At 52.3% G+C, this 26337-nt stretch overlaps 7 protein-coding genes across 7 annotated transcripts; 2 read left to right on the top strand and 5 right to left on the bottom strand.

Moving 5' to 3' along the window:
• Positions 1-147: 147 nt before the first annotated feature.
• POSPLADRAFT_1058643 (hypothetical protein) lies at positions 148-999 on the bottom strand (the record flags this gene model as incomplete). Its single annotated transcript, XM_024481065.1, has 6 exons — positions 148-171; positions 227-299; positions 359-435; positions 500-740; positions 808-884; positions 940-999. 6 exons carry the CDS (start codon positions 997-999, stop codon positions 148-150), a joined length of 552 nt encoding a protein of 183 aa, XP_024337269.1.
• A 522-nt stretch (positions 1000-1521) lies between these two features.
• POSPLADRAFT_1035034 (hypothetical protein) lies at positions 1522-3131 on the top strand (the record flags this gene model as incomplete). Its single annotated transcript, XM_024477057.1, has 4 exons — positions 1522-1920; positions 1978-2511; positions 2568-2942; positions 3120-3131. 4 exons carry the CDS (start codon positions 1522-1524, stop codon positions 3129-3131), a joined length of 1320 nt encoding a protein of 439 aa, XP_024337268.1.
• A 736-nt stretch (positions 3132-3867) lies between these two features.
• On the bottom strand, positions 3868-9914 carry POSPLADRAFT_1147208 (hypothetical protein; the record flags this gene model as incomplete). The annotated part of the gene is made up of 20 exons (XM_024486038.1): positions 3868-3984; positions 4039-4147; positions 4202-4288; positions 4345-4466; positions 4516-6349; positions 6404-7202; positions 7260-7296; positions 7353-7385; positions 7438-7566; positions 7798-7818; positions 7878-8161; positions 8218-8431; positions 8490-8685; positions 8732-8827; positions 8881-9074; positions 9121-9236; positions 9292-9331; positions 9364-9382; positions 9501-9759; positions 9851-9914. 20 exons carry the CDS (start codon positions 9912-9914, stop codon positions 3868-3870), a joined length of 4770 nt encoding a protein of 1589 aa, XP_024337267.1.
• Positions 9915-10097: 183 nt separating this feature from the next.
• Positions 10098-16310, bottom strand: POSPLADRAFT_1066740 (hypothetical protein; the record flags this gene model as incomplete). The annotated part of the gene is made up of 19 exons (XM_024482105.1): positions 10098-10812; positions 10878-11138; positions 11192-11214; positions 11336-11500; positions 12289-12364; positions 12421-12609; positions 12692-12784; positions 12844-12980; positions 13371-13572; positions 13840-14109; positions 14161-14214; positions 14267-14458; positions 14535-14579; positions 14682-14759; positions 15032-15144; positions 15423-15486; positions 15786-15974; positions 16057-16149; positions 16212-16310. 19 exons carry the CDS (start codon positions 16308-16310, stop codon positions 10471-10473), a joined length of 2685 nt encoding a protein of 894 aa, XP_024337266.1. The 3' UTR covers positions 10098-10470.
• A 996-nt stretch (positions 16311-17306) lies between these two features.
• POSPLADRAFT_1147991 (hypothetical protein) lies at positions 17307-19854 on the bottom strand (the record flags this gene model as incomplete). The annotated part of the gene is made up of 9 exons (XM_024486123.1): positions 17307-17962; positions 18027-18569; positions 18618-18710; positions 18769-18787; positions 18847-18900; positions 18965-19002; positions 19061-19119; positions 19473-19764; positions 19818-19854. 9 exons carry the CDS (start codon positions 19852-19854, stop codon positions 17307-17309), a joined length of 1791 nt encoding a protein of 596 aa, XP_024337265.1.
• A 995-nt stretch (positions 19855-20849) lies between these two features.
• On the top strand, positions 20850-24130 carry POSPLADRAFT_1035029 (hypothetical protein; the record flags this gene model as incomplete). Its single annotated transcript, XM_024477056.1, has 10 exons — positions 20850-21012; positions 21095-21198; positions 21251-21334; positions 21390-21483; positions 21542-22726; positions 22878-22946; positions 23090-23184; positions 23245-23337; positions 23406-23600; positions 23672-24130. The coding sequence occupies 10 exons, from the start codon at positions 20850-20852 to the stop codon at positions 24128-24130; spliced, it is 2541 nt and encodes an 846-aa protein (XP_024337264.1).
• Positions 24131-24583: 453 nt separating this feature from the next.
• Positions 24584-26168, bottom strand: POSPLADRAFT_1183013 (hypothetical protein; the record flags this gene model as incomplete). Its single annotated transcript, XM_024488967.1, has 9 exons — positions 24584-24634; positions 24694-24849; positions 24913-24994; positions 25050-25296; positions 25347-25518; positions 25576-25650; positions 25703-25724; positions 25776-25989; positions 26039-26168. The coding sequence occupies 9 exons, from the start codon at positions 26166-26168 to the stop codon at positions 24584-24586; spliced, it is 1149 nt and encodes a 382-aa protein (XP_024337263.1).
• Positions 26169-26337: the final 169 nt, after the last annotated feature.

Below are 26337 nucleotides of genomic sequence, written 5' to 3'. Positions count from 1 at the left end.
TCGGTGCATCGCAGCATAGTGCCGGGGATGCTGAAGTCGCAGCGCTGCATGCACTGTCTGAGCATGATGCGCCGATGCTTGTGGGCGGCGTATGTGCAAGAGCAGATGGGAAACTATGTTCCGTTCATCCCTTCATTCGCTTTCATGCTAAAGAAGATCGTAGTCGTCGAGCTGAGGTATCGGACAACGTCAGCTGGGGTCAAGAAGGAGCCAACGCAACCCATACCTCATCGTTGTATCTCATGATTGTCCTCTTCAGCTTAGACTGGTCTACCCACGTCACGAAGTCTTCCGTATGCCTGTGGCGAGATAATGAGCATGCAGAGCAGCGTAGGAGAAAAAGGCAGTGTACACTCACCGCGTGACAAGATACGCGGGGTCCGTGATCGTGTCAGGTCCAACTCGGACGTGGCCCTGCTCGATGAACTTGACCGCCTGCATCCGACGAGCGGGAATAAGTCAGACGTGCCCCGTCCACACACGCAGTGCTAGAACATACCGCGCTGACTGTCTCCGCCATCTTCGACATGCACATTATGACGGCGAGCCGGCGGCGGCAGAATGCCGCAACTGTGAGCTTGTTCTCGACGTCGCTGAGCTTCGCCGTCGAGTTAAGAACCCCCATGTCGTAAAGTTTTGACAGGATCTGTCCCTCCATCCGTGTGCGGAAGGGGTCCTGTGCGGGGAGAATGGACAGGCGGTGCGCGTAAGAGCGGACGGAACCGCAAAGTTTGTTGTATCTGTAACGGAGGGTCACATTCGGGTCCACATTGCTGATTCCAAATATTTCAATATAACAGTACGCACTTATGATAGTCCTCTCGGTCCTGGATGTGATACCTGCGCATTACCTTGATCTCCCGTAGGTCCGCATCCTGCTTCCACTACTCGCGGGCGCAGTATGAGAGCGAATCGGGGATCCGACAGAAGAGTACGTACATTCAGAAAGTCGACCTTCTTGAGGAGTTTCTGCTCGTGATGCTTGAATTGGCGGACCATTATAGTGAAAGAGCGAGCGTGAGGCTACTTTGCAGCAATACGTTTTGAATACTGAGAGTACTTTCGGCAGGAATTCCGGCGGCAAATTGCAGTCTGGAATTAGACGCGCTCACGTGCCTATATGAACCCGCGCGACCTGAGCGAGTCCGAATGTAGAGCGACTGTCCTCCCTCACTCAGAAAAGGGAGCTCTATTTGCAGCCTGCCTGGGGAAAACTAGTCCGAGTGCACCACTCAGTTTCCAGTTCTCTATAAGGCCGTTTGCCGTACCAGGTACTTCTGAGGTTTATTCACTTCTCGTGTTCCTGGCTTTTCAACAACGTCGCGTAGCCTGCGGCCGACTTTCAGGGTAAGTGATTCAACTATTAGTAGCTTTCCCAGACGGGGTGAGTGAACTTTGCGTACAGTGTTTCACAACGTGTCTTACAATATCTGGATAGCATCTTCTGGCTGCACAACGCGAACGTGCATCTGTATGAACGCTCAATCGCATGCAACAAACACGTCTGGATCATCGGTCAATATGGGAGAAGGCATCCATTCCCATCCCTTGTCCGCTCTCGCTACAGCGTTGGCTGCTTCTTCTCAGTTGAATAATCTTCCCGCTCTTCCCCAACAGAGCAACTCCACGTCACGATTTGTCTTGCAACTTCTAGAGCAGACTTCGACGTTTCAGCGACATTTGGATCACCCCTCTTCTGCGCCCGGAGGCTTGCACCTCAATAATACTATGGAGTCTCTCCTGCAGCAGCTGGTGATGCTTTGTGGGCAGGTTCCAAGCGCGCATAACGCGCCCAATGCAACAAAGCTGGACACTTTCGCAGGTACATTGGAAGACGATGAGAGAATCTGCATAGATGCCATCACGTCAGGGAGAAGCAAAGGTCTTACCACACGTCAAGCTCTCGAGGGTCTGCACGGTGTATGCACAAGTAGCTCTAATCTTTGAGGGAAAGCATTGATACTAAAGTCTTGTTAGGTCAACAATCATACTGCCGGCTCATGGAAGGACTATTATCTTGAATACCAAGCGCACCTGGACGCACTCATTATAAAGCGGAAGTCTCAAGGCCCCTCTAGCAGTGTGCACAGGTCTTATGTTCCTATGCCGCGGCACACCCAGTATGACGACTTAACACATCCTGTGTCGCAGAGGTCGTCTGGATTGGGGTATACGCGAGATCAAGATGGACGAATACCAACAGTCATATCCGCACGTCGAGAAAATGCAGCAATGCCAAATTCCACCGGATCTTTGGAAAGGCAACACGAAGCACAGGCTGTCACTTCGCGAAAACGGGTGACTCCTAGCAGTCGCTCTCGGAAGCGCGCTGTCGTGCATCTCCCGTCACCTCCGTCACGTTCACCTACGCCCCCTCCGGCTGTCGATATGTATCCTGGTCGCAAGACTACACATGAGGAAAGGAACTTCTTGGTCAGATCGATACAGTGGCAGCTAAGACAGGATCCCGGGACAAGCTATCAACGGATGGCTGCCCGGTTAGCGGAGAAGGTAACGGTCCTGTCTCCAATATATGATTAATACGTGCTCATCCCTTGCTATCATAGCTCCCTGGTCGTACATTGAGTGCTTGGAGACGGATTGTTTGCAACACATGTCGGAAAACCGTCGACGAGTTGATCGTTCAAGCTAATGTCGTCACTCGTGAAGAGGAGCGCTCTGATAGAGAACGTCAGGTATTCAACGACGGATATGAGCTAATATACCCTTCAGAAGATGATATAGATGAGTGCGAAGCCGCCTCCCAATCGTCAATCGAGTCCGACGCCCAGGAGGCGTACTTCAACGACGCGCATGGTCCTGCACGTCGGATGCTAAACCATGTTTCTACTGACATGCGATCGATGGCTGAATTCATTGCTCGCGATGCAACATGGGGCAATGCATCTCGAGCCTCTTCGTGGATGTCATTCGAGGCGAAGGTAAGTGTAGTCAAGATTATGACTGAAGGTTGTGGAGCTGACCAAGTAATTGCAGTATCCTCATCGGTCTAAGAGGGCGTGGGCCGAATTCTATCGCCGGAACCAAGGAGGCAAGTGTGATAGCATTTCAGGGCTTTATTCATCGTATCCTGACCTGTTTGTCCTAGTTATCGACAGTCTTACACGTGAATATAAGCACATAAATAGACCCCAGGACCAGGTCGTCGCCCCTGCGGAGGAGGATAGGGAACACTGCATGACACCCCCAATCAACGGTTCGATGAAAGCGAATTCAAACACTCCAGCAATCAGCTGGTCGAAGCGGCGTCGGGAGGAGGCTTCTTTGGTCAGGTCTAATTCTGATACGCCTCCTGCTAAACAGCCAAAGTTAGACGAACAATTTTCATGACGTTCCGATGGACTCCGAAGTCATGGGCTCATCCCCGGCTGTTCATTTTTCATAACGATCCTTTACTCTTATATGTTGTTATGCAGTCGCTACATGCTGTTTATACTTCACTGATATGCTTATTGGTTGTATAGTGAATGCGCCATAACCGTATTCCCAACCGCATGAGATGATTGAGATGATTGTACCGCTTGGTGAGATATTCCCTGTCCAAATTTGCGAGACACAAGTTCTAGGATACTCTAGAACGTGCTGTCATTTATTTCTTCGGATCAACAACACCTGACACGTACGGCAACAGCAAGAAACGTGGAATCTTACTACGAGGAAATACACATATGGGACGATGGTATGCTGTAATAGGGATATCAGATGTACAAGTAAATGTAACGGGGTCCTGAATGTGTATGGTATAGATGCGCGAGAACATAAGCCAATCCGAGACCAAGCGATGGAGCATAACAAAGGAGCGGCAGATAACGACACAGAATTAGATAGCAGAAATGGTCGTGAGTGTCATGAAGGGACCCGCGTTGGGTCTAATTTAGAAGTCCATGCTTGCAGCTCCTTCAAACTGGGCGCAGCGAGTGCATAGGAGTTAGAAGCAGTAAAGAGGGTGAAGGTGAATTTTTTCTGTGTGTGCGTAATATGTCAGGGAGGTAAAGGGTAGATATACATGCGACTGACCCCTAGCAGAACTTCCATCTCGGGATTGCGCTCAATATTCACGCCACTGAGATTGATGATGGCGGTCTCCTCGACCTCGTTTGAATGAGCATAGACGTGCAGATATGGTCTGTATAACATACGTTCAGCGCTGTTAGTAACGTGTGGCCAGTGTGTTCCTTACCTTCTGAGCACGAACCACCGCTTCTCCCAGAGATTCTCATTTGCGTCTACCATGATCATCATATGCCCCTTCTTTGTTGGCCCGTCACTAATGTAGATGATAACAATGAGGAGAGAGGTGAGCGAGGACAGTCCCGAACTCACTTGCGCGGAACAACCTTTGTAGAGGACATAAGCTTAATGGATTCGGTCGACTGCGTACCAGATGTCTTGCCAGACATCACGCTAGACTCATCCGGATCGACCGGATCTTGGCTTATTACAATCTGCGTAGTGTTGAACGTTAAATGCATGACTTAGGTTGACCTCACATACCTCGCCTGGATGTCCGAACTTCTTTTGCCAGAGATTCAACGCCTTGCGCATCAGGCCCTCAGACGCCCATACTACTGCATCTGACTGCATGATGCGGCTAGTGGGGGATGTGGCGAGAATGACCCTAACAGCCTGTACATCGGCCGCCCTTCGCTCCATCGAGATCAGCTTGTTGTAATCTTCCACAACAGAGACACCGCGTGGCTTCCAAACACCCAATGTTTCCTCACCACGCACATACTTCTCTGCAGTGTCAAGGCGCCAGAGATCCTTCGGCGAACGCGTTAGTGGTGGCGTAAGGCGGACCGTAAACACCGTGCTAGTCTTCGGTATGATCTTGGTTGCACCGAGAAGGGACATGAAGCGAGAGGGAGGTCGCGCATCGCGTGACTGTATGGACATGGCTGTATCCATCGTGAACTGCACAGGCTCAGCGCAGACGTCTACGTTCACCGACCAGCTGATTTGTAGCATAATGCGCTGATTGGAGCCTGTGACACGGTTCAGCAGGATAGAATTGTGCACACTTGTGTCCCATAGGGCTTCTGCGGAGAGAGTGCCAGTACCATCCATTTTGAAGTCAACAGCCTGCTGTTGCAATAGAGGTAATGTCACAAGCGCCTTGGAGCTTGCGTCGTGCAAGCGTCCCTTCGCATCGAGTAGTCGGATGTTACCAATACGTATTCGTGTAACTTCCGTCCACGGTAATTGACGTCCCGAGTTTGAAAACAGAGACAAGACAATCCGACGCTGCAAGCCCTGATGCAGGAGGAACGCGCCCGGGTCGAGGTTACCTTGGGAGATTACAGGCACGGGAGTGTATATCCCATCTGGTGCCAGTTCGCTAATCTGCAGCCAAGCCACAACATCGTGAGTCTGTTCCACGACGAAGTCGGTCTCGGACCGCCTCATCAGCGGTAGATTAGCAGAATTGCTGTCGGGCGATGGCGAATGAGTTGATGGGGGTAGCCGCTGCTCTCGGAGTTCGTCCCACCGCTCCATACGCTCCAGGTATGTGGCATTCAAGCGAGCGAAGAACTCGATTGGTGCATATCCCTGCCGAAGGTACGTGAGAACTCTGGATGACGCGACGATGGAGAAGCTACGGCGGAACTTGAGGTCTGAAAGGGATGCAGTGTCCATATCGATTGCCGAGGAAGGGTACACCTCTTCAGACGATATGAAAGGCCCCATGAAAGATGACAGCCGAACTTGTATGTGCGCGGACGAGAAATCGTGATGCGATAGCCCCTTCACTGAGTCTACGGTCAGTATGAAACTGATCTTGCTTCCCGGTGGCACCGTTCCGGGAACTGGGGATGGTGGCCGAGTCGACGATGCCGATGCGTTAGCGTGCTTTGAGGAGAGAACTACGTTGGAAATCTTTACGTCTATACGACATGAACCGATCGCTTCGGCTGTGTAGCGGCAAAAGATTGGCACAACAGATGTAGACGATAGTCGGCGAGACAGTGGCGCCAAAGAGAGAAGGGCGTTGCCAATGAATGAGTATTCCGGCGGCGGTGAATCGTAAAACGGCTCTTCAGAAGAGAAGTGTTGAGAGTAAGAGGGGCGATCGATGAAGGTAGTTAGGTTGCGCATGCGCTGCAACTGCTGCTGCAATCGATCTAAAGACCAGGCATAGATTGCTTTGTTGCGTTTGTCCAACACCTTCACCGCGACTGAAGGCTGGGTAGCCGAAGCTAACACAGGGTCTACCACATCGCCAAACAGATCCAAACCAGCAATCGAATCAATGGCTGATACAGGCGCCGCTAGTGAGCCGCCAGACGCAACAGTGAAGTTGTATGACACATCTTTGTTGAGCTCCTTGCTGGAAGGGGAATCCAATCAATCTCGGCGTTGTGCAATGGCGGACTTCACACACCTGATGATATTCGCCTCCTTCACAAAGACAGCAGTGGATAACACAACCTCAGCCATTGAGAACGAACGGTGTGCTCTCCATTTGTCCAGGGTCTTCCGAATGAGCCTGAGCTGCCTGGCTGTGTATATGATTGGTTCGAACGCTTCCAGCTCTGCGTCTATCTCCCCTCGTGCTCTTGCGTCCAGCAGCCGCTTCATATGGTTCTGAACCAACTTCAGCTGATGTTCCATTTGCTCCTTCTCTATCTTGAGGTCCTCGGCCTCCGAAGACTCAGCGATTGCCTGCAGGCGCGACTCGAACTCTATGCGCTGTGTCTCGAGTTGGTTCTGGGCCTCCTTCAGCGACCCGCCCACGTCCGGACTGTCATGACTGGCCATTGCGTCCACGCTGGTGTCGTCCGTAAATGCATCGCTTGCGGCCGGACGACCCGTCTCGCTCCAAATATCATCGGCCTGGCTGAGACTACTTTCCGGGCGCGGCTTAGAGTTATGGTCCCGCATTGTCTTGACCTTGGTAATCTTCTCGAAGAGCTTGTTCAAGTCCTCGTCAGGCAGGTTGTCGAGCGTAGGGTCCAGCCCTAATCTTGCAAACGCAGCCTCGCGCTTGGCAAAGGTCCAGTCCACATCATTCAATTCGACAGACGAAGCGGGCGACTCTGGACGTGTATGTCCTTCACCCGGGGTACCACCGTGTTGTAAGTCAGTAGCAGTGATACTCATATGCATACTTGATTTCGCCAAGCGATCGCGTTGTTTGCGAACCTCTTCAGGATTATTGAAACGGAAGACGTGGTGCTCGCCTGGAGTTGGATGAAGGAAATTAGCAGGATTGTTTAGTACGTACAAGGACAACATACCCATGATAATACGGAAGCCTGTCCGCAGCTTGTAAGTCTGTTTCGGGATTGTCAGCGTGCTACTAGGTCTGCTTGCGCCATGCAGACACCTACCTGTCCAGCGGTTATTTGTCGACCGTTGAGGAACTATGGAAAATGTTAATCAAAGCCGCCTGATGTGTCAATCGAGAAGACATACTGTCACGGCATCTGGCATGGCATGCAATGTCACCTTTCCATCGCTGTGCTCGAAGTAGCAATGCTCTTCAGCAATGCTTTCACCGCTAAGCCGGATCGCGGCGGGCTTCTCGCTGTCAAGCCGACCAACCTGGGCGATTCACGGTCAGAGAGTCATTCGAGCGTGTAAAACGTCGACAAACCGTTGTCCGTCCTGACTTCAGTTGATAAATCAAGCATTCGCTCATGAGCGGATCTGATCATTTGGCACGATCTGTCAATGAGATTCTGCGACAAGAATGATAATACGTACCTTCGTTCTATGTGTCAAGGGGCACCGTCAGTTAGAACTCCACCCCTCAGGTAGCATGTTACTACGCACCAGATTGACTAAATGAGGCATCTACAGCGCGCATAGATAATCAGCTGTATGTATCACTGTTAGACTGCTTTTGAACGTACCTTCTTTGGGGTATGCACGCCAACATTATTCTTGTCAATCGAGATTCCTAGTTCCTCAAGCGCCTTCTCCCGCTCTTTCTGAACCTCCTGTGTCCGCTGCATCTTCTCCTCCCATGTCTCGTTCAGACCCTGCATCAACTTCTCACTCGTTTCCAGCTGCTCCTGCAATGCTGCCTTGGTGACAGTCTTGATCGTACCATCCTTGGCTTGGTAAGTGACTTTCTGCTGGGAGGCAGGAATCTTGGGATCATAGACGGCTTCACTCGAAGAACCGGAGACACGAGCTGAAAAGGACCCCTATGAGTCGTCATATGCGCTCTATATCAAGATGCTTTCTGACCTCGAAGCATCTCCAGCTCCTCCTTGAGCTCACGTACAAGTTTGGCGTTGGGATCTTCGTTCACCACGGCCTTGTTCTTGATCTTTTTGGCCTGGTCGGCATACCGCAATGTACTGAGTGTTTCCTCGTACTGGACATCGGCCGGAGAGATAGCCGCGATCATGGCCGTCTTCGAGTTACCGCCCAAGCTGTCCTTCAGTAGCCAGGTCAAGACCTATGAAAAGAAGTTTGTCAGTATCGCTGCCTTATTGGATAATCTCGTTTACGCATACAGAATCTCGGTACGGCACGAACTCGTCCATTTTTCCCTTCTTTCCCTTCTTACCTTCATTTTGACTCGCCGCAGCGAGAGATGCAATAACCTTTCCGAGCGTCGTCAGCGACTTATTGATATTAGCACCTTCCTTGAGTCGCTGTCCTGTTGCTCCGGTAGAGTTTGCACGCTCGGATCCAGCCAAATCGACCAAGCTGCGCTTATGAGACGACTGCGAGTCCATTATGCATGCTTGCTCACCTGATACGAGAAACCTTCTCGGTATCGAGGTTGGTGTCAACGTCATGTCGCTTCATAGTCAGGATGAGGGTGAATACAGCATGCGAACGGGACGAACTAGTGCATACTTGTCACAAAAAGAGTCCAACCAATCGTGAAAGGGTACTGACGTTTCGTTCATGTTTGTAGCAGCAACGGTTCGTGCCTTGTTTCCCTCGTCCATCAACTGCATCATCTCGTCATAGCTACTGACCACCAATTTGGACAGATCTTCAACGTAAGGACCCAAACTAGGGTGCTCGCGGACGCGCAGATTCCCTGTGTTCTTTGGGTTCAGAAGATCACGAACTTTCTCGTTGTAGATCTGCACAGAATTTTAGCACGGCTCGAGCATATGCGAGCGGACTAACCTCAATGTACGAGACCTCGACGGTGAAGCTGACATTTGGGTCTGCCGCCTTCTTATCCTCAACTCGGGTAAACAGTTCTGAACAGGTAAGTGGGATGATTCCCTTGTCCGCACCGTCTGCAATAGGGGACTGGAATAAGCATTCACTCCACCGACAGACTCCAGCACTTACATCCCATCATGCTGGACGACAGAATTGAAAACTTTAGTGACTGTGGCCCAAGCAGGCAGTTGGGTATCTCACCTGTATGACTTTCCAGAACCTATACATTGCGGGAGTAGTCAAAACCGCGACCAAGAGCTCACCGAGGAAAGCTGCACACCTGTCTGTCCATCTTCTCAAAGAGTCAGGACGTGTACTTAGCGGAGCAGTGTAAGAACGTACAGGCCAAGATACACGCATTAAATCCTGCGAACCCATGATCTAACAGCTCCTTTCCCAGATCATCGTACAGGGTCTGCTGTGAACAGTAGTTCGGCTCATCCCTTGGGCCCGCGGACCAATAGCTCTTATCAAACGCGAAATTCATCGGCTTCCTCTCAGTCGCGCGGCCAGCACCAGCGGACCCTGCCTCGGGAGGGTCGAGAATTGTCTGGTTGCCTTCCATGCGTACGAGGCATTTCGCGCCACGGGCGATTTCTGTTTATTGCAAAATGCATGTTATGTGATAGGGATTAAGCAAGTATGAAATGAGTGTTAGAGTTACAGCCGGAAGTGAGCAAACACGAACCTCGGGAGTTGAGAGGCCGACATCGCACAACGACCTTGATGTTGCCATCGCCATGCTCAGCCATGGGCTCAAGTTATCGTTCCACGCGTATGACCGCCTGAAGGAGAGGAGAATACACAAGGAACAGGAGCTTGGTAGGGCCGCAGGCAACCCTTGAGGATGAAGGTGAAGCAGGCGCGGCAGCAACGCCGGATTTGGCGCACGGTTCCTTGCACGCGCTTGACGCGTCTCGTTGTCCGTTATCATCATCGCATTCGGTCCAGTCTCCTCTTTACTCGTCTCGACAGCGCTTCTCGTGGAGGACTTTGCTATATATCTTCGAGGGTTATCCTGGTATCGCTAGCAAAGACGATCCTGCGGCAGTGCTGGTTCTAATCGGGTCTTTCAGCTCGTGGGCTCCGTTAAGTCAATGCACATGTGCCCCTGCTGTCAAGGTGGGTATTCCTCCTGTCAGCGCTTCTTCAGCAAAGTTGTGGCCTTCGAGCTAGAAGCCTAGCAGACAGCCGCAATGCGATAACTCTTCCCGAGGGATAAGCCAAATCACCATTTGAGACGTATATTGCACAACAGAGCGCAGCAAGTGGGAAATTTATCTACTGAGGCTCTGGACTATCTCAAAGCTAGACAACGGCGTCCTTTCTGTAGTCGAACAACAATGCATTTATGACCTCTTGATACTCGAAGAGGCTGAGGCCCATGTCATCTTTCAGAAATGCATCCATCTCCGGGAGAGGCCAAGTCGATAGACCTCGGAACGATGTCTCATCGTTAACGCCTGCTTGGGCGAATCTTGGCTGCAGGTGCTCTAGGTTTGGAGTGGTCTGTCGTAGGAATGTGGTAAACGAAGACACCATGCCCCCAGATGCTGTCACAATTGACACTATCTCTTCATTGATATAGTGTTTCGTTGGTGATAATGGCATTTCATCAATGAGTCTTGCCCGTTCATTGGTATCCAGGCACTTGCGTAGTCCATGCGTTATTAGCGAGAATGTACGTCTAGTGATTCATTCCTGAGGCTACTCACTTTGGGTTGTTCGAAGTGGTCCGAATGTCTGATAGTTGTTACATTGGCCTTGAATGCTGCCGTGATCGCCGTCAAGCTGTGGCTATGGCTTATATTGGCGTATATGACTGACGCCACATTCTCTTTAGCTTTGTCGCCCATCCTCGTGGCCTGCTTAGTTTGCCACAGCTTGAACCTTGACATGCGCAGATAACCCTTGAGATACTCCTTCACAGGCCATGCGTCTTGATAGCTCTGCAGAAATGGAAATGTCTCCGCGATCTGGATTCAAAGTGTTCACTGTCGGCCGTCACAACAGAGACGGATTTGCGAACCTTGGCCACGAGAGCGGCAATAGCTTCGGAAGTTTGGTACCGGAAAGTTGTACTTTCATTCAAGAATCTACTGCTCAGCTTTCGAAGGTGGGCCTGTCAAATAGATTAGTCGGGAATATCGCTGCAGTAATGGTGAGCACTTACGGTAAAGCTTCGGAATAATGCCCAATTGTCGTTGAGGCGCATCGCGTTTCGTAGCCCCCGACCAACTTGCCTCGGCATCGCAATCACAATAGATCTCACGAAATTGCGAGAACGAAAAGTGGAGTACAGACGGGCGAGAGCTCTTATCACCAAACTCTTCGTCTGCTGTATGCCACCATTACCTTATAACAGACTGTAACCTGCTTCGGTTCTATCCCAGAATCCTGATTTGGGCTTCGAGATGTTGACAAAGATGTGAGTCATCTTCTATTCAGGGTGTATCACGCTAAAGTAAAGCAACATTCCGATCAGTCGCGTTTGAGCATGACTCTCCGCTCGGCCGGTGAGAGCTTTCTATGTAGAACAATAGCCCTGCTTATCCGCCAAGAGTGTCCCGTGTGATACAGTGATCTTACGTATGTTGACCCGGCTACCTACGCTCCACGCAGTCCAAATATCTAAGCAAGAGTAGAGCCCGTATGTCACAACATGAGATTTGGTATTCGGTGTTCGCCACCGCCTTAACAACGATGTGGAATGATTCTTGTACTATCGTTGTGAGCTCTTCTTTCATAAGGTCTTGGGTCTAGTGGTCAGTGCGATTCTAACCTGGCGCGCTTGAAACGTATTTAAGTCCATATCCTTCATGAGGAGGTGATCAATTTCTCCTTCAGGCCATTCTGCGAGAAAACGGAAGTTGTTCTCATTATGAATCCCAGCCGCGATGAATTTGGGCACTAGATGGTCTAGTCTTGGGACGCGAGCTTGCATAAATTCAACGAAGACCAGATGTTTGGTTTCAGTCATCCCACCCATGATCGTGCAATTGTCCGCGGTCGGCAAAGGGGTGCTCTGGCGCATCGATAAATTGGGTGTAGGCGAGCTTTCCTTTGCGGTCGGCGTCACATTCGAATGAAGTTTTGTTGACTGAACCACCTCAATACTCACTATGCTCTGTGTGTGACTTGAAAGGCGACACGGGGTGACTTGAGGCGTAAAAGTGCTGGGAATCTGAGTGCCTTCTGCGTCCTGCATAAACGGTATTATTGTACTTGCCAGAGGCCTTAGGAGACATATACTCTTACTACGGGGATGTCTTCATCCAATGGGTCTTCATGAACCTCGAACGCTTGAGGGGTTGACAAGTTTAGTCGCCGTGTTTCGTATACCCAAGTCCTACTGATATGCGATATTTGTTTCAAGCGTGCTTTGAGGTAGCATCGCGCGGGCCAGGCGCCCTCATATGCTTGTAAAAACGGATACTGGGCTTGTGCCTAATTGCCACAAGTGGTATTAAGCAGAAAGAGCATGTCATCGGACGCCGGAGATACTCGTACAAAGACGAAGACGACGTACAACTTCCATAAAGTGTTGGGTTTTCCGAGGGTCCTGGCCTTGGTATGGGACAGACTCGTCAAATATTTTTCGAGAGATGCATCGCATCTGAGCCTGGATGTTTACGAGTCAATCAGCATGATGCCTAATTAGTATGACGACTTGTTGCTCACCGTAAAATGGCGGAAACGGGCCGTGTTTTTCCGCAGCTTCATTGCTTTCTGCAACGCCTCTTTTTCGCGGGACCCTGGCTCTGGAATTGGCGGGCGCATCGCCTTGATAGAAACTGCTCTGCACTGATGGGCATCAACTTGAAGAGAGTGGTAAATTCAGTCTGCACAGTGGATGAAGAGACTGGTGGACTTGGACTAGAGTCGGCTTGCAGCTTGATATATATTACCGCGCTGACAAGTTGTCGAAGCACTGTCTTAATTTCCGGTACCCGGAAACGCTACATTCTGAGTTTGCGAAGTCACGGTTGCCGTCAGACGTTTGTCTCCGAATCGACCCGCAACAATCAGTTACACCTGAGGTCGATTATCTGAGGGGGTGTGTTCTTACATGAGTTGTGAAATATTCAGGGCCTGGCTCAGGCTCCTTCCCATATTAGCTAGAGGGGACTCCAACTGAATAATGGTTATGTGGTGTAAGTTAAAAATGGAAGTATTGCCACAGCTCAGGTGAGTATCGTGTAGCGTACCTTTGAATCTTGTTAGTCCCCAATTATGGGGGTATGAGGTCAATATAAATGTGAGTGAATAGATCGAAAGTTTGATCTTAGCCCGGATGTAGCCGGATTGTGGCGCAAGTGTGGCGGGAGGCCTTGCATTGACTGGACTTGCCTCAAGTTCGTCGGATTGAGCCCCCCACAGCGGCGGGAAGGAGCCTAGGCCCGACCCAGACTAGGCAATGACAGATCACGTCCGAGCGGCCTAATCTAAACGTCACCGAAACGTCGATAAACTCTAGAAAGCCAAAGTCGTGGATACTTGATATCGAGAATATCACTTTCAAGAAACGGCACTCCGGTATTCGATATAGATCACCATGCTATATCGCATAACTATGACGTACTGTGAAAACTCATTGAATTCCGCATAGCTACTCTTCTAACCCTGCTGCTTTAGAACAATCTTCACTTGGCGAGTCTGGTAAGGATCCAGACCTACATCGGCCTTGAGAAAAGCGACTATTTCTGTTTCGGGCCACGTAGAGATGTAGCGGAAACGAGTCTCATTATAGACTCCTGCAGCCAAAAGCTTGGGAGCTAAATCCTCTAGGTTGGGCTTGCAGCCGCGGAGGTACGCTGTGAAGAGTTCGGGGTTACTCTGTGCAGTGGCGTAGACTGTCCCGGAAGTCGACGAAACCGGATACGTAAAATATGGCAATGGTATCACGTCTTGGTCCGAGCCAAAAGCGGTGAACCCGGTTTCGGAGTCCTGTGATAATTGTCAGTCGATACACCGCAATACCTCTCGGAGGGTTCGTACCTCACGGGCTTCGTTTGATGCTAACATTGTACCATTAGGCTCAACCACCAGATTCTGTCAACGGAGCATCGGCAAATCACATCTGCAGCTGCATGGAAGAACACACCTGCGTGTTCTTTGCGACACATCGCTTAGACTCCCTGCTCGATCGTTTAGTTGTATATGCTCCGCTGGAAGCAGACTTCTGCCGTGCCCTGTACTTGCGGTTGTAGTTCTTGAAATAGAGGTAATTCTTCATGTAGGCATGCACCGGCCATTCATTTTCGTATCTCAACAATAAAGGGTATGTCTCTATGGCCTGTGAAACCAGAAATTTGAATCGCAGTCAGCAGTGCCTTCGGGCCGCACAAGCACAGTAGCATATGACGCTTCACCGTTTCCCTGAATGCTTTCCATGCCTCCGGATCCTGTTCCGAAACCTGGCGCGTTTGGTCAAGCATCTCTTTACCTAAGTCGCGCAAGTGCCTCTGGTCCGGCGTTGAGCTCCGCGGCGATGACTTCGCTATTGCAGACGGACTTACTGTCATGTGGTTGTACCGAACCATGTTGTTACTCAAACGCGTGGCTCTTGGCATGCAGCGTTTTTTGCCCGCCGACGGCTCCGGAATTAGTGGCCTCATGTTACACAGGACGGGGGGAACAAGTTCGCCGCGCCTCATGGCCGTTGCGTTGATATGTAAGAGGTGCAAGGGAGAAGTAGGAATACTCTGGCATTTTCCATAAGGTGTTCTTCGAAGAACAGACCTGTGTATACCTGCCGTGGCTCGACTTCTCCATTCAAATGTCCGTGTCCCTGCACAACCGCTAGAAGCACGAGCGGCGAATGTCTCCCATCAATTCGTTTTGTTAATGCAATTTAGAAATGACTCACTTTATCTTTATTCGATGGGACGGGGAGTTCGGGCGTTCGAAAACTTGAACCCCGCTGGCGGAAGGGGGGGTACCGATACGAGCTTTGGTGATGGCGATACTTGCTTAGTGATGCTGCAATACGCATCAACCTGTATGTATGAAATCCGCAATGACGATCGCCGTTCAGCATTACAGTCACGAAGCGAGATGTATTCAACGTATCGGAATATTATGTAAAGCAAAATATACTTTTCCAAGGGCCCGAGAGAAATACATGTTACGTTGCAGCGAGCGAGTATTGGCCAAGAAAGGAACGTAGGTCATTTGAAATAGAAATACACGTTGCATCGAGCCGTGAAACAATACGACGACCTCGGACAGAGCAACTCATAGGTGTCAGTGTAACACACCAGCAGCATTCCTTTCGCAATACGCCAATTGACCACCGTTAAATGCCCTGATGGCGGTCCTGACCTGACGAACCTGGTAGGCGGTGAGTCCGAGATCCTCTCTCAAAAATGCATTGAGCTCTCCCTCGTGAAGATTCGAAAGATTGCGGAACGACGTTTCGTCTGTTACTCCCCCAGCAATGAAGCTGACAGACACTTGATCCAGCGGGGGCCTAAGGTTCCGCAGATATGTCACGAAGGGCACCTCACTCCTAGTCGGCGGAGGAATTAGCCTTGTACTTGTTATTGTACGAGTCTCGGGCCTAGCATCCTCCTGAATTTGTACACATCAGAAGAGGTCGATGAAAGCGTGAGTAACCTTACATCTAGGATTCCTTCATCGCTGGGTTCATCTTCATCGCCATCCGATGCTCCGCCTCTGACTGCGACACTGGTGCCGAAGACTCGCTCGTTATTACGTCGCATGTTCAGATCATAGAGGTATCTATGCATGTATGCTCCCAAAGGCCACGCGTGTTCATATTTCATCAGCAGCGGGCACGTCTTCTTTGCCTGGCAATTGAAGTCGAATGATGAGATTCGACAATTCATGCCAAGCCAGCGCAGCACTTTGTACAGGGAGACCGGCATATACCTGCAACTTAAACTCATACCAAGCCTTGCGATCTTGGTCCTTCAGCAACCGCGACTCGTCGAGCATCTCTCTGCTCAGTTCACGAAGGCACTTCTAGAGCATCACTATTAGATACATAGCTCCCTTTCCCTTTCGTGGCATGCGACATGACTCACCGTCATATCCATAAATTTTTCAACATCATGCTCTAAGCCCATCGCTTTCTTCAGTCCGCGTTTTGCAGTTGTCGATGGTTCTGGAATGAGTGTCCTCATGATGTTGGAAGGCTGATGGCGAACGAAGGGTCAGAGCGCGGTCGACCGTGTCCATATATTAGTATGTATAGGTCCTCGATGACTCCGTATGCGCTTATGCGGCGAATGAGCCATGAGTCTATTGACGTGTACCAAGATCCGAGCTACCCGCTGCTCTTCTGGCGAGAGAACGACAGATAGTAGGAGACGCGGGTTCCATGACGTCGCCATCAATATTTCTTTGACTCGATCGACGCGCCCGCCACGTGATCGCGTTAGACAACCGAAACTGGGTTCATGAGTGCGGCGAATGAGTGCATATAGTCTGCTATACATTCTTCTATGCACTTTTACTGTACAATACATTATCCTGATGTTCGATGCTACTATTGTATACGTCCGCGACCCGCCTTGAGCGCATCTTTGCCGTTCGGTACCGACCGTTGAAGTCGAAGCATGTCCCGTGTCTGCAGAACACCCCCATGTGGGAAGGTGCAGTGTGAATACTGGGAGTCCTAGACCAATCGCACTAGAACTCCGGAAGGGTACAAAGTACCATTCGCAGCCGAGGGCGGCACAACGGTGAGTTGGCCCAAAAATCCATAATTGCTAACAGGGAACAGGAAGGGCACGGGGGCGCGATGAGTATCGAAGGACCAACCAGCGCGGCTCCGCGGAGAACAGTGCGGGGGATCGAGGAACACATGTGTTTGATGGATGATGGTGTTGCGTGTATATGCGTCTGGAAGTAGCGGGGCTTATTGTACTGCTGGCCGAAGAAACACGGTATTCGGGAGAAGGGAGGCTACGAGGGTCGGCGGAAAGGACAAGGGCACGGGCTACAGGATGAGATGCGGTGGGTGGATTATGGTGGGCAGAGCCCAGTAAAGTGGATAACGGTGGAAGGCAATGGACAGGCGAACAGGTCGGAGACAGCGCGGCGCGGAACACAACATAAGAACACCGATCATAGCAGAACGCTAATGGGAGCCACGGAAAAGCGAGACAGTGCGACGCCTAGTCGATGCGCATGGGACTCCCAGGAACATCCACCAGGTCCTTGGGCTGCTGTATCCCGCGTGCCAGCGGACTACTCACGTCCGCACCCGGAGCCCCACGTCGGTGTCGCCGCTCCAGCAGAGTTGAGCCATGCAAGTCCAACTCGAACGGCTGGTGTCCCTTGCGTCCTCCCCGGTCGCGTGGACCTGCCCGACCGTCATAATCCTGCACCGCCCGCTTCGCCGCCGCCTTCGCGCCCGCGCCGATTCCGGCCTGGCCTGCCTCAGCAATGTTCCCTTGCGGTGGCTGCCGCCCGCGGATGGTGGGCAGCCGCGCGTCCTCCATTTCCTCATCGCTCTCATTAAGATTTGTAAGGAAACCGCGGTTCGCGCCGCCTTTCGCTGCGCGTCTCCGGGCGCCTTCCTCTTCCATGCGATGGACGGCGTACGTGATGTCGAACGCTTCCTTTAGCGTCGCAATACCTGGTGATCGTGCACCTGCACCGGCTTGGCCACGAACGCCGGCGAGTAGGGGAGAGTCGAGTGGGGGAGCAAAAGGTGTAGGCGGTGGTGGAGGAGCGGGGGCTGCATTACACCAAGAATGTGCGAGGAATTCGTCAATGGTGTATCGCTGCGCAGGGTCGACACACAGTAAATGTGTGATCAGATCCTTCGCTACATGACGCAATGAGAAGTCAGAATCATGAGCAAGTTGAACGGACTGATGGTGCCAGCTGACCTGAATCGCTAATCGCGTCCCACCATGGGCTGAGGAACGTGTAGTAACCTCTCGCTACTTTCTCCGTGAGTACGTTGATGCTTTCATCGTAGAACGGCGGGAATCCGCAGAGTAGTGTGTAGAGAACACACCCGAGCGCCCACATATCCACGCTCTTGCTATACCGCTCATCCTTCACGATCTCAGGCGCGGTGTACCCGACAGTCCCACATGGTGTCATCGTCTGCTCGTCCCACACGACCTTACTCAATCCGAAGTCGGCAATCTTCACGCGTCCGATTCCGCCGCCACCAACGCCCGGGATGAACTCGCCCTCGTCTTCCTTGTCTTCCTCGAACTGCTTTGGTGGCGGATTCGGGCTCGACATGATCGGTATCTGTTCAAATAGCAGGTTCTCCGGCTTGATGTCTCGGTGCACGACACCACGCTCTTCGTGGAGATATCGAATCCCTTGGGCGACCTGGAGGATAACGTGTCGCGCAAGGTTTTCGCTGAAGTACGTTAGCTTGACGATTTGGTGGAAGAGCTCCCCGCCCTCAAGGACTAGAAATAAGTCAGCCAAATGCGTCGATATCAGCACATATCACATACGCTCGAGGATCAAGAAGTAGTGTTCTTGCGATTCGAAAAAGCCCAAAAGCTTTACTATTGATGGGTGGCTTACACCACGCATGATCTGAACCTCTGTCAAGTATCACCATCAACACTGGTTTTCACGATAGCCTCCACATCGACGACATACCTTTGAGAATGTTCGCGCGCTAATACACCGAAAAGAAGAGCGTCAGCATCGAAAAGACAGCATCCTAGTGGGAAGCACCTCTGTAACACGCGGCTTCTTTTTGAATTCGCGGTTCAGATGCTTGTCACCGGCCTGTGGCAGCGGCGACGGAACAGGCGTTGAATAGAGTTTGGGGAGGGGGTGGATAAACACTAACCTGCGACGCGCTGAGTTCATATTTCCGCACTACTTTGACTAGGTCGTGATGTGAGAATGGATTGGCGTGATAGACCTGTAAGATGATGGGCATTACCTGCTACTTTCTGACCCGTTCTAGTGTCGATAGCCTTGTAGACATTGGAGAAGGCGCCGCTATTTAAAAGAGGTCAGCGCCAGGTCAAACGAGTACACACAAGAACGGAACGTTATGGTTGAGATGTGATGCGTTCACACCACCGTCTCAGACCAGACCTCGTGGATACTGGCTATTCACTACCTATTATCACCATCACGGCAAGAGCATCTTATGGAGGGTAGTGCATGCCAGCAAGTCCACGCTGAGCCGTGCAGCCCGAGGCCCCAGTGCTACCCATGAAGTCCGTGACACCCCGGTGGCAATAGATCTCGGAAATACACCTAGCGCTGGTTCTCATGTGGGTTCCCGAGGCGCGAGGTGCAATACACAGCACGATGGTGCCATAGGGACATCAGACAAAATGACTCACTCCCCCATCTTGTCCAGGAGCTTGTAGTTTTCGAGGCCCTTGTAAGTAGGCATCTTGCCCTTGGCCTCGCGCTCCTCCTGCACGATGGTCTCGGCGTGCTCTTTAAATTTGGAAGCGCCCTTGTGCGGGGTCTGCTGTTGTTGCTGCGTTGGCTGAGCAGCAGTGTGCGGTACGTCGCGCTGCTGTTGTTTCGGTTGATGAGATGCAGATGGTGGCTGATGGGAAGCAGCCTGATATGCGGGTTCGTCCTGAGCGCGCACAGTGTGGTGGTTCTTTCCATGGCGAATGAGATCTGTGCCCAAAGTAAGATTCTGGGAAAATACGATAAGAAGATAGAAGACGGACTCTTGAACGCGTCGACGACGCCTGTTCCGGACGGCATCTCGCTGGAGGGTGTGAGGGGACGAGTGCGAGGAAAAGAGGATGCGGAAAAGGCGAGGAAGGGAATGGAGAGGGGCGGTGGAGGGCGCTGAGTCTAAGAGCTCGAGTTGGCTGACGGAGGATGCCGTCCGACGTCATCGTCTCCATCCCTGCCATTGGCGCTCTGGCCTTTCCTAACCCCGTCCCTGGCCTCTTGCCTGGGCCTGTCCCGGTGCGCCTCTAGCGTGCGGTGGTAGCAGTCCTCAACGTCGTCCTCGAGCTGCTTTGCACAACGACGTTCAAACGGTGTTTCTCCATCGACTGCCCGCTAGGTCGTTTGCTATTCGCGCCCATGACCCTGGACATCGTCATTACATGGCCATCTCACGGCTTATCTCGTCTCTCCCTTCCCCGACGACACGGTAAGTGGAGAATGAAACGCCCATCCGATCTTCATCTCCCCATCGGCACGGGCCATACAGGTGCCGCGTTGTGCTGCGTCCAGCCCACTTCTCAATGGCGCCCATGTCAATGACTGTGCAACGGAGCGCATGTTCGCGGAGATGTTGACTCCATGAGATCTATCCAACGCGTGTGGATGGGCGTGTTCAAAGCCTCCTGCATGGTCCAACGCTTGTGGTGCCTTCTATGACATTGACGGCGTGCCTCTACTTAATACGACCCAAGGGCCGATCGTAACGCGGGGCCTTAGTACGACAGCTTTCTCAGGAGATCAGTTGCAGCTAACCACCCGTATTGTTCTATACATAGCCATAATAATGCAGCCATTTGACCGCAAAATGTAGCGACCGTCTTGCCTAAATTCTTTGATTTCTTGTTCCGTGACAGAGGTAATCCCTAGACAATTCAAGCCACGTGCACGCGGCCACCAGAATGGTAACAATAGGCGCTACCCCCATCCCCCCGATCACGACAAGACGCACTCGATGTAACTTGACTTTATCCTTCATTCCTCCAATACATCTATCTTTGTCGACCCCTCCCACAACACACATCATGACTAGCACGGCGTCGAGCTCGACGTCGTGGATGCCAGTACAGGGCAAGCATAACGTACTTATTGGCTCCTCCCTCAAGCGCGCCCTCAAGGCACGCAAGGGCGGCGTACCACCTCCCAAGAATGGCAAGCTCCCGCACAAAGACTTTTACTCGTTTCGCTGTGAGTGAAGACAAGCGTGTCCCCTGGCTGTGTCGAGTGTGTCTCGGGCGAGGCTGATGCGGCCGGTAATCTGCGCGGGCAGACAACTTCAAACCCGAGTCGGTCGACGCGACAAAGCCCGGTTCGATCGAGGTGAAGAAAGGCCGCGAGGCCACGACTGTGTCTGTAGAGCGCGCGAGTACGCAGGTAGGCCTTGCGCTTCTCGATGCGTTGTATCTGCGGCTGACGTGCGGGATAGACCGGCGAGGGACACGTCTTCGTTGGCCAGGAGCACCCCGCACGCGAGTGGGACTGCGTGCTAATTTACGACGAGGATATCAACGTGAGTGGGGTTGGTGTGGATGTATCTGATAGCCTCATGATATGTCCGCTCGCAGGCGTTTACGTTGGAGAAACTGGACTCGTACGTCGCCCTCACGTACGACAGGAAGACATTCCATGCACCACGCCCTGCGGCCTCGCCGGCTTCACGTACGTCTCGTGCGCTCGATATGCTTTTCATTTCTTATACCTTGTTTCACGTCACTAGCTGCACCGTCCATCGCCTCTGCGAGCACACCCAGCCACCAGCGGCCGCAATCGCCATTATCCCGCGTCCCACGGTCAGAGTCTCAAGACGATCTTCCCGGTGTGCGACGTAATGCAAGAGGCGAGCCGAACGACCGTACCTTGCCTACCGCATCTGCGAAGGCAAAGGGCAAGGGCCCGCCCTCGCGGCCGCCAACGACGACGGCCGCTCCGAGCAATAAGGCTGCGTCAGTGCCAGAACGGAGACGGATAACCCTAGCGGAGCGGAAGGCACTGGCAGTGGCAGTGCGTAAGGAGGAAGAAGAAGAGAGTAGTGGCGGCGAGGGTGGATCGAAGCTAGCGCAGAAAACGGAGCCCAAGCAACGCGCATCAGACGTGCAGACTAAAGCCCCGCCGCGATCGCCCAGTCCTCTTGCGCTACCGGGATCGGGGCCGGCACCCACCTTGCAGCCGCCCTTGGAGAAGCCTCGCTCATCTCAAGCATCATCAGCCCCGTCAGGGGTTTACGCGCCCACAGCTAAAGCGAAGGTGACGGGTATCGTGGGTGGTGCTTCCAATAGCAGCAAACGGGCACTCCCAACTGACGTCGAGGAGGAGACGTTGGAGTGGGGCCGGCCCAGCCAGCCCGCGAAACGGCCGCGTGCATCGCCGCCCCCCATCAAGGGCAGTGGGAAGGAGACGAGCGTGCTCGATCTCGCGCTGCCGTCGTCGTCGTCTCAGATGCCCTCGCTGCCAAAGGAGCCATCCGGACTTGCCTTCCCTAGCGCAACCTCAGTCGTTACCCTTCCCTCTGCGCCTGCAGCAGCAGCCGACTCGGACGAGGAGGACGATTGGGTGCCGGTCACGGAACCGGCCGCGCCACCACCTGTCGCCGCGCCGATGCCGGTGCGCCAGATCGACATGGAGGAGATCATTCCGGAGGCAGCAACGCCGGTGGAGTATGCTGATGCGGACGCGGACGAGAACGAAGACGATATGGAGGAGATGGAGATCGATGTGAACGCGTTCCAGGCAGAGCTGGACAAGCAGCTCTATACAGGTGCGTCCCAGTACGGCGAGGGCGAGGATGATGACCTCGAGGCGGTCATCTCGCCTGAGACGGAGCGCCCGCCAGGGGGCGTCTTCGACGGCGCCACCGGCGCGGATTGGGACGATGACGATGACGATACTTCGAGCGATGAAGACAGTGACTAGGAGTGAGGTATATGTGTACCTGTGGAAAGGCGGCGGTGTGCAATACACTTTGTCGTCTATTAGGGCTTCACTGTGTGGGACACTGGATATATGGATGTACTGTATTCTTTTCTGCTCGTTATTTTATTCACCCCTTTTGTCAGGACTTCTAGTGGTGGCCTTTATTGCACCCATCACCGTTGTGGTGGACTCGACTGACCGCTCTGGGCAAGGTAAGTGCGCGATGCGACTCAATCGCCAATTTCCCGCTATTCCTGAATGAATAATAACTAAGTTCGGCTCGGGTCGATGACTTTCTACACAAGGGGGTATATAAGGTAGAATGGCGCTGTTGCAACTTGCGTCTACATAACAGATATGCCGCCCCGAAAGCCTATACCGAAGCCCAAGGGACAGGAGGGTATGAAGAAGGCTATGCAGCTGAAGCCCTGGAAGTTTGCGCAGCTGACCGTAAGTCGATCACCCTCGTTCTCAATGCGCCATGCAGGTTTGACAATGTGTTCATTCAAGGGTCATTTGCGGCAGCTTGCACGGGAATACCTCGACGAAACAAAAATATGGAGCCAACAATCCCAACAGGCGTTGCAGATCGTGCACGACAAGGTGTGTAGGTGATGTCCCCAAAAATGATAAACATGGCCTTTAGACACTGCACTGAGAAACACTTTAAGGCGGTCGAAGACTATCCATTCTTTGGGCAGTACTACGAGGATGCATGGCCAATTGAAAGGTATCTCAGAAAACACCTTGGCTATACAACCTGGGCGCACCGGCACTCTAAGAGGGCTCGAGGCCTAGCGCACCACGAGACACGTCGCGCGCAAGATAATGTAGCTGCCATCCAGTATGCGGATAAATCTCAACAGGTACGTCTGTGTGCGGACAAACGACGCCGGTTTTGCATATCTGACATATACAGGATACTGTTTTTGTGCAGGCCGAAATGTCTGGAAACGGCTCTCAAGAATATTCAGCGTCCAGCAGGAAGGTCGACCTCCCACTCATTCTCAATACACAGGACGGTCAACGGTCCGAAATCGCTGCAGTGGACCCTTTCCAGGAGCGCATTCGGTCCCACCATGCCAGCCCCTTGCCTGCCAGTATCGCATCGAGCAAGACAATGGCCTCCAGGACCTCGAGTCCAACGTCCACAGCGGTGCACGACAGCTTCGTTCTTTTCCTGCATTCTTGCACGCCAAGCTTAGTGCCATACACCACCGCCTTCGAGCAGCTCGCCGGCATAACCACCGAGTGCGGCGTCCGCATGCTTCTTTCGTGGTGCGAGCAGGACCTTGATGCACTCCTTGAATACGACATGCAGCTCGAACGCGCAGCCTTACGGGACGTTCGTGCGGCGCTGACCAATCTACGGGAGTATGGCGACGGCGAATTTTGATCAGCGATGCTATTGTGAATGCTCGTCAAGGGAATGTATTTCATCGGGAAAGATGTACGCTAGTATATGACACAGATTGAGATTTAAGAATTTGATTGTCTGCTCGATGATACGCCGCAACACGGGCTGCAAGCTTGGGCCCGGACGGCACCTTCTACGAGCTAACCCTCCAAGTATAACCCTGTCGTGAACGGGATCATAGGGAAGGGCTTCGGTCAATATATGCTCAATGATACGCCATCATACGGGGTGTGAGTTCTAGCCCGGATAGCACCTTATATGAGCAAAAAATGGTAAAGGTCGGACTAGCTCGATGTATGAATCAGGAAGCATGGTCATGATGAAATGTGTTGCCGGAACCTGGGTACAATACAGTGGTTAGTGCAATGCGTGAATAGTCTGTGTTACAATAGAATATGGGTATCATCCGTCCGTCGATGTCCGTATGATATTTCAGACGCCTTCTCCTTGGTCAAATTCTTCCGCGAGCTCCTTGACCTTCCCCTGAGAGATCAATGTTAACCTCTCGATAAGGTGAAGGCAGATACGGCGAGAGGGCTTACCTCGAAGCTCTTCGCCCTGCCATCGAGCACCGTTCGCAGGACCCTCAGCTGCCATCGTAGCCGACGCCCCAGGCGACGGCGTATTTCGTCTTTATGTTTGTCTAGGCGGTCCACGAAGCATTTGTATACGCGATCGTCTCGCGCAAAATACCATACCTGTGGAACGACAGTTGGATATTGTGAATCAGAAGGCATGCGTCATGAAGCCGGCCGGCTCACAGGTATTGATTCGCCCTCGATAACCTCCAGAACCAACTGCCAGGCTCCCATCATGACCAAGTCCGCGGTCGCATTTGCAACGCTATTAAAGCGAGAGAATGAACCATCTGAAGTGTATTGATGCGATAGCAACGCACTAGTCCTCAAAGGATGCAATGAGCGGCGCTTTGCCCAGTTCCCTCGTGGCGAAGCGCCTGACGGCGTCGTTTGCGGTTTTGACGGGCTTGCCTTCAGTCCCGAGGCGAAGCGCAGCAGCGATGTCCCCCGCCTCGTCGGACACCCACTGCCCACCTTCGCTCATGATGAGTGTCTGCAGGAAGGATGCGATGAGGTCGCTTTGCTGCGTCTGCAGACCAAGGTCGATTGCTAGCCTGAGGTTGACCCCTACATTTGAATATGAGTAGTGAGTAAGGGAGATAGAACAAGGGACCTACGGAGCGCCTTTAAGAGCATTCTCGTCCGAGGTTGTGAGAACTCCTCGTCCTGCAGGTTGTTAATATACCGCGAGAATGCACCCAAAAGGATGATGGCCACGTCCTGATGCGACTTGCCAATGCGCATGCAGTGCAACAGGGGCGTGGCGTCGCCATGCTTGCGGAGGAGCAACTAGTCAAACTTTCAATGTCAAGGCATCACAGGGCCGAGCTCTGACAGGAAACATACATGGAATGCCCGATCTCGCACTTCCATAAGGAACATAATGTCTTTCTTCTCCACAGCGCGAAATATTTCAAACGGCTGGGCATGTCATTGTGAGCGTGAACGCAACACGTGGAAAAGCCGAACTGACCTCTGGTTCTTTCCAAGCTTTACTGTTACTGCTAGCTCCAGATGATTGTCGGACGGACATTATCCGAGACAACTTAGGAGAGGACAACGACACGGAGGACAATACCGAGCTGAAGCTCTTGGTTCTGGTGCGCTCAGGTGGCACCTCTTCGCTCTCGGGAGTGACTGTAGATTCCGAAGCAGTTTCGTCTTCTTTAGGCGAGCTTGGTGGTGAGGGACTGGGTGACCGACGTAGTTGTTTGATGATGGCCTTGGGAGCAAGGATCTCGGCTTCACGCTGGATGAATGCTTGAGATTGTGTTGGCAAGGATTGTCTCTAGACTTATTGCACACGCACCGGAGGTTGGCAGACGAGCTAATAGCATTGGATCCGCCGGCAAGCGTTCTCTGTATAAGAGCATTGGGTCAGATTCTGTGCTCTCGAGCTGACGTGCGAGGTGTTCAACGAGATGTGCATTGTTGACCATGGCAGAGGCAGGTTATATGCGTCCATTGGCAGAGGGTATAGGGCCTCTGAAACCAATTGTAGGAGGCGCTGCAGCAGAGCAGGGCCTTGAATGACGCATTCATTCATGGGCGCTTAATATGTTCGATCTCTAGATTTGACACGGGCAGTCACAATTGCCTCAGCTTGTT

Source organism: Postia placenta (assembly GCF_002117355.1).
Source record: "Postia placenta MAD-698-R-SB12 unplaced genomic scaffold POSPLAscaffold_10, whole genome shotgun sequence".
Lineage (NCBI taxonomy): Eukaryota > Fungi > Basidiomycota > Agaricomycetes > Polyporales > Adustoporiaceae > Rhodonia > Rhodonia placenta.
Note: the sequence above shows the minus strand (reverse complement) of the source record. Positions and strands in the feature narration are given on the sequence as shown.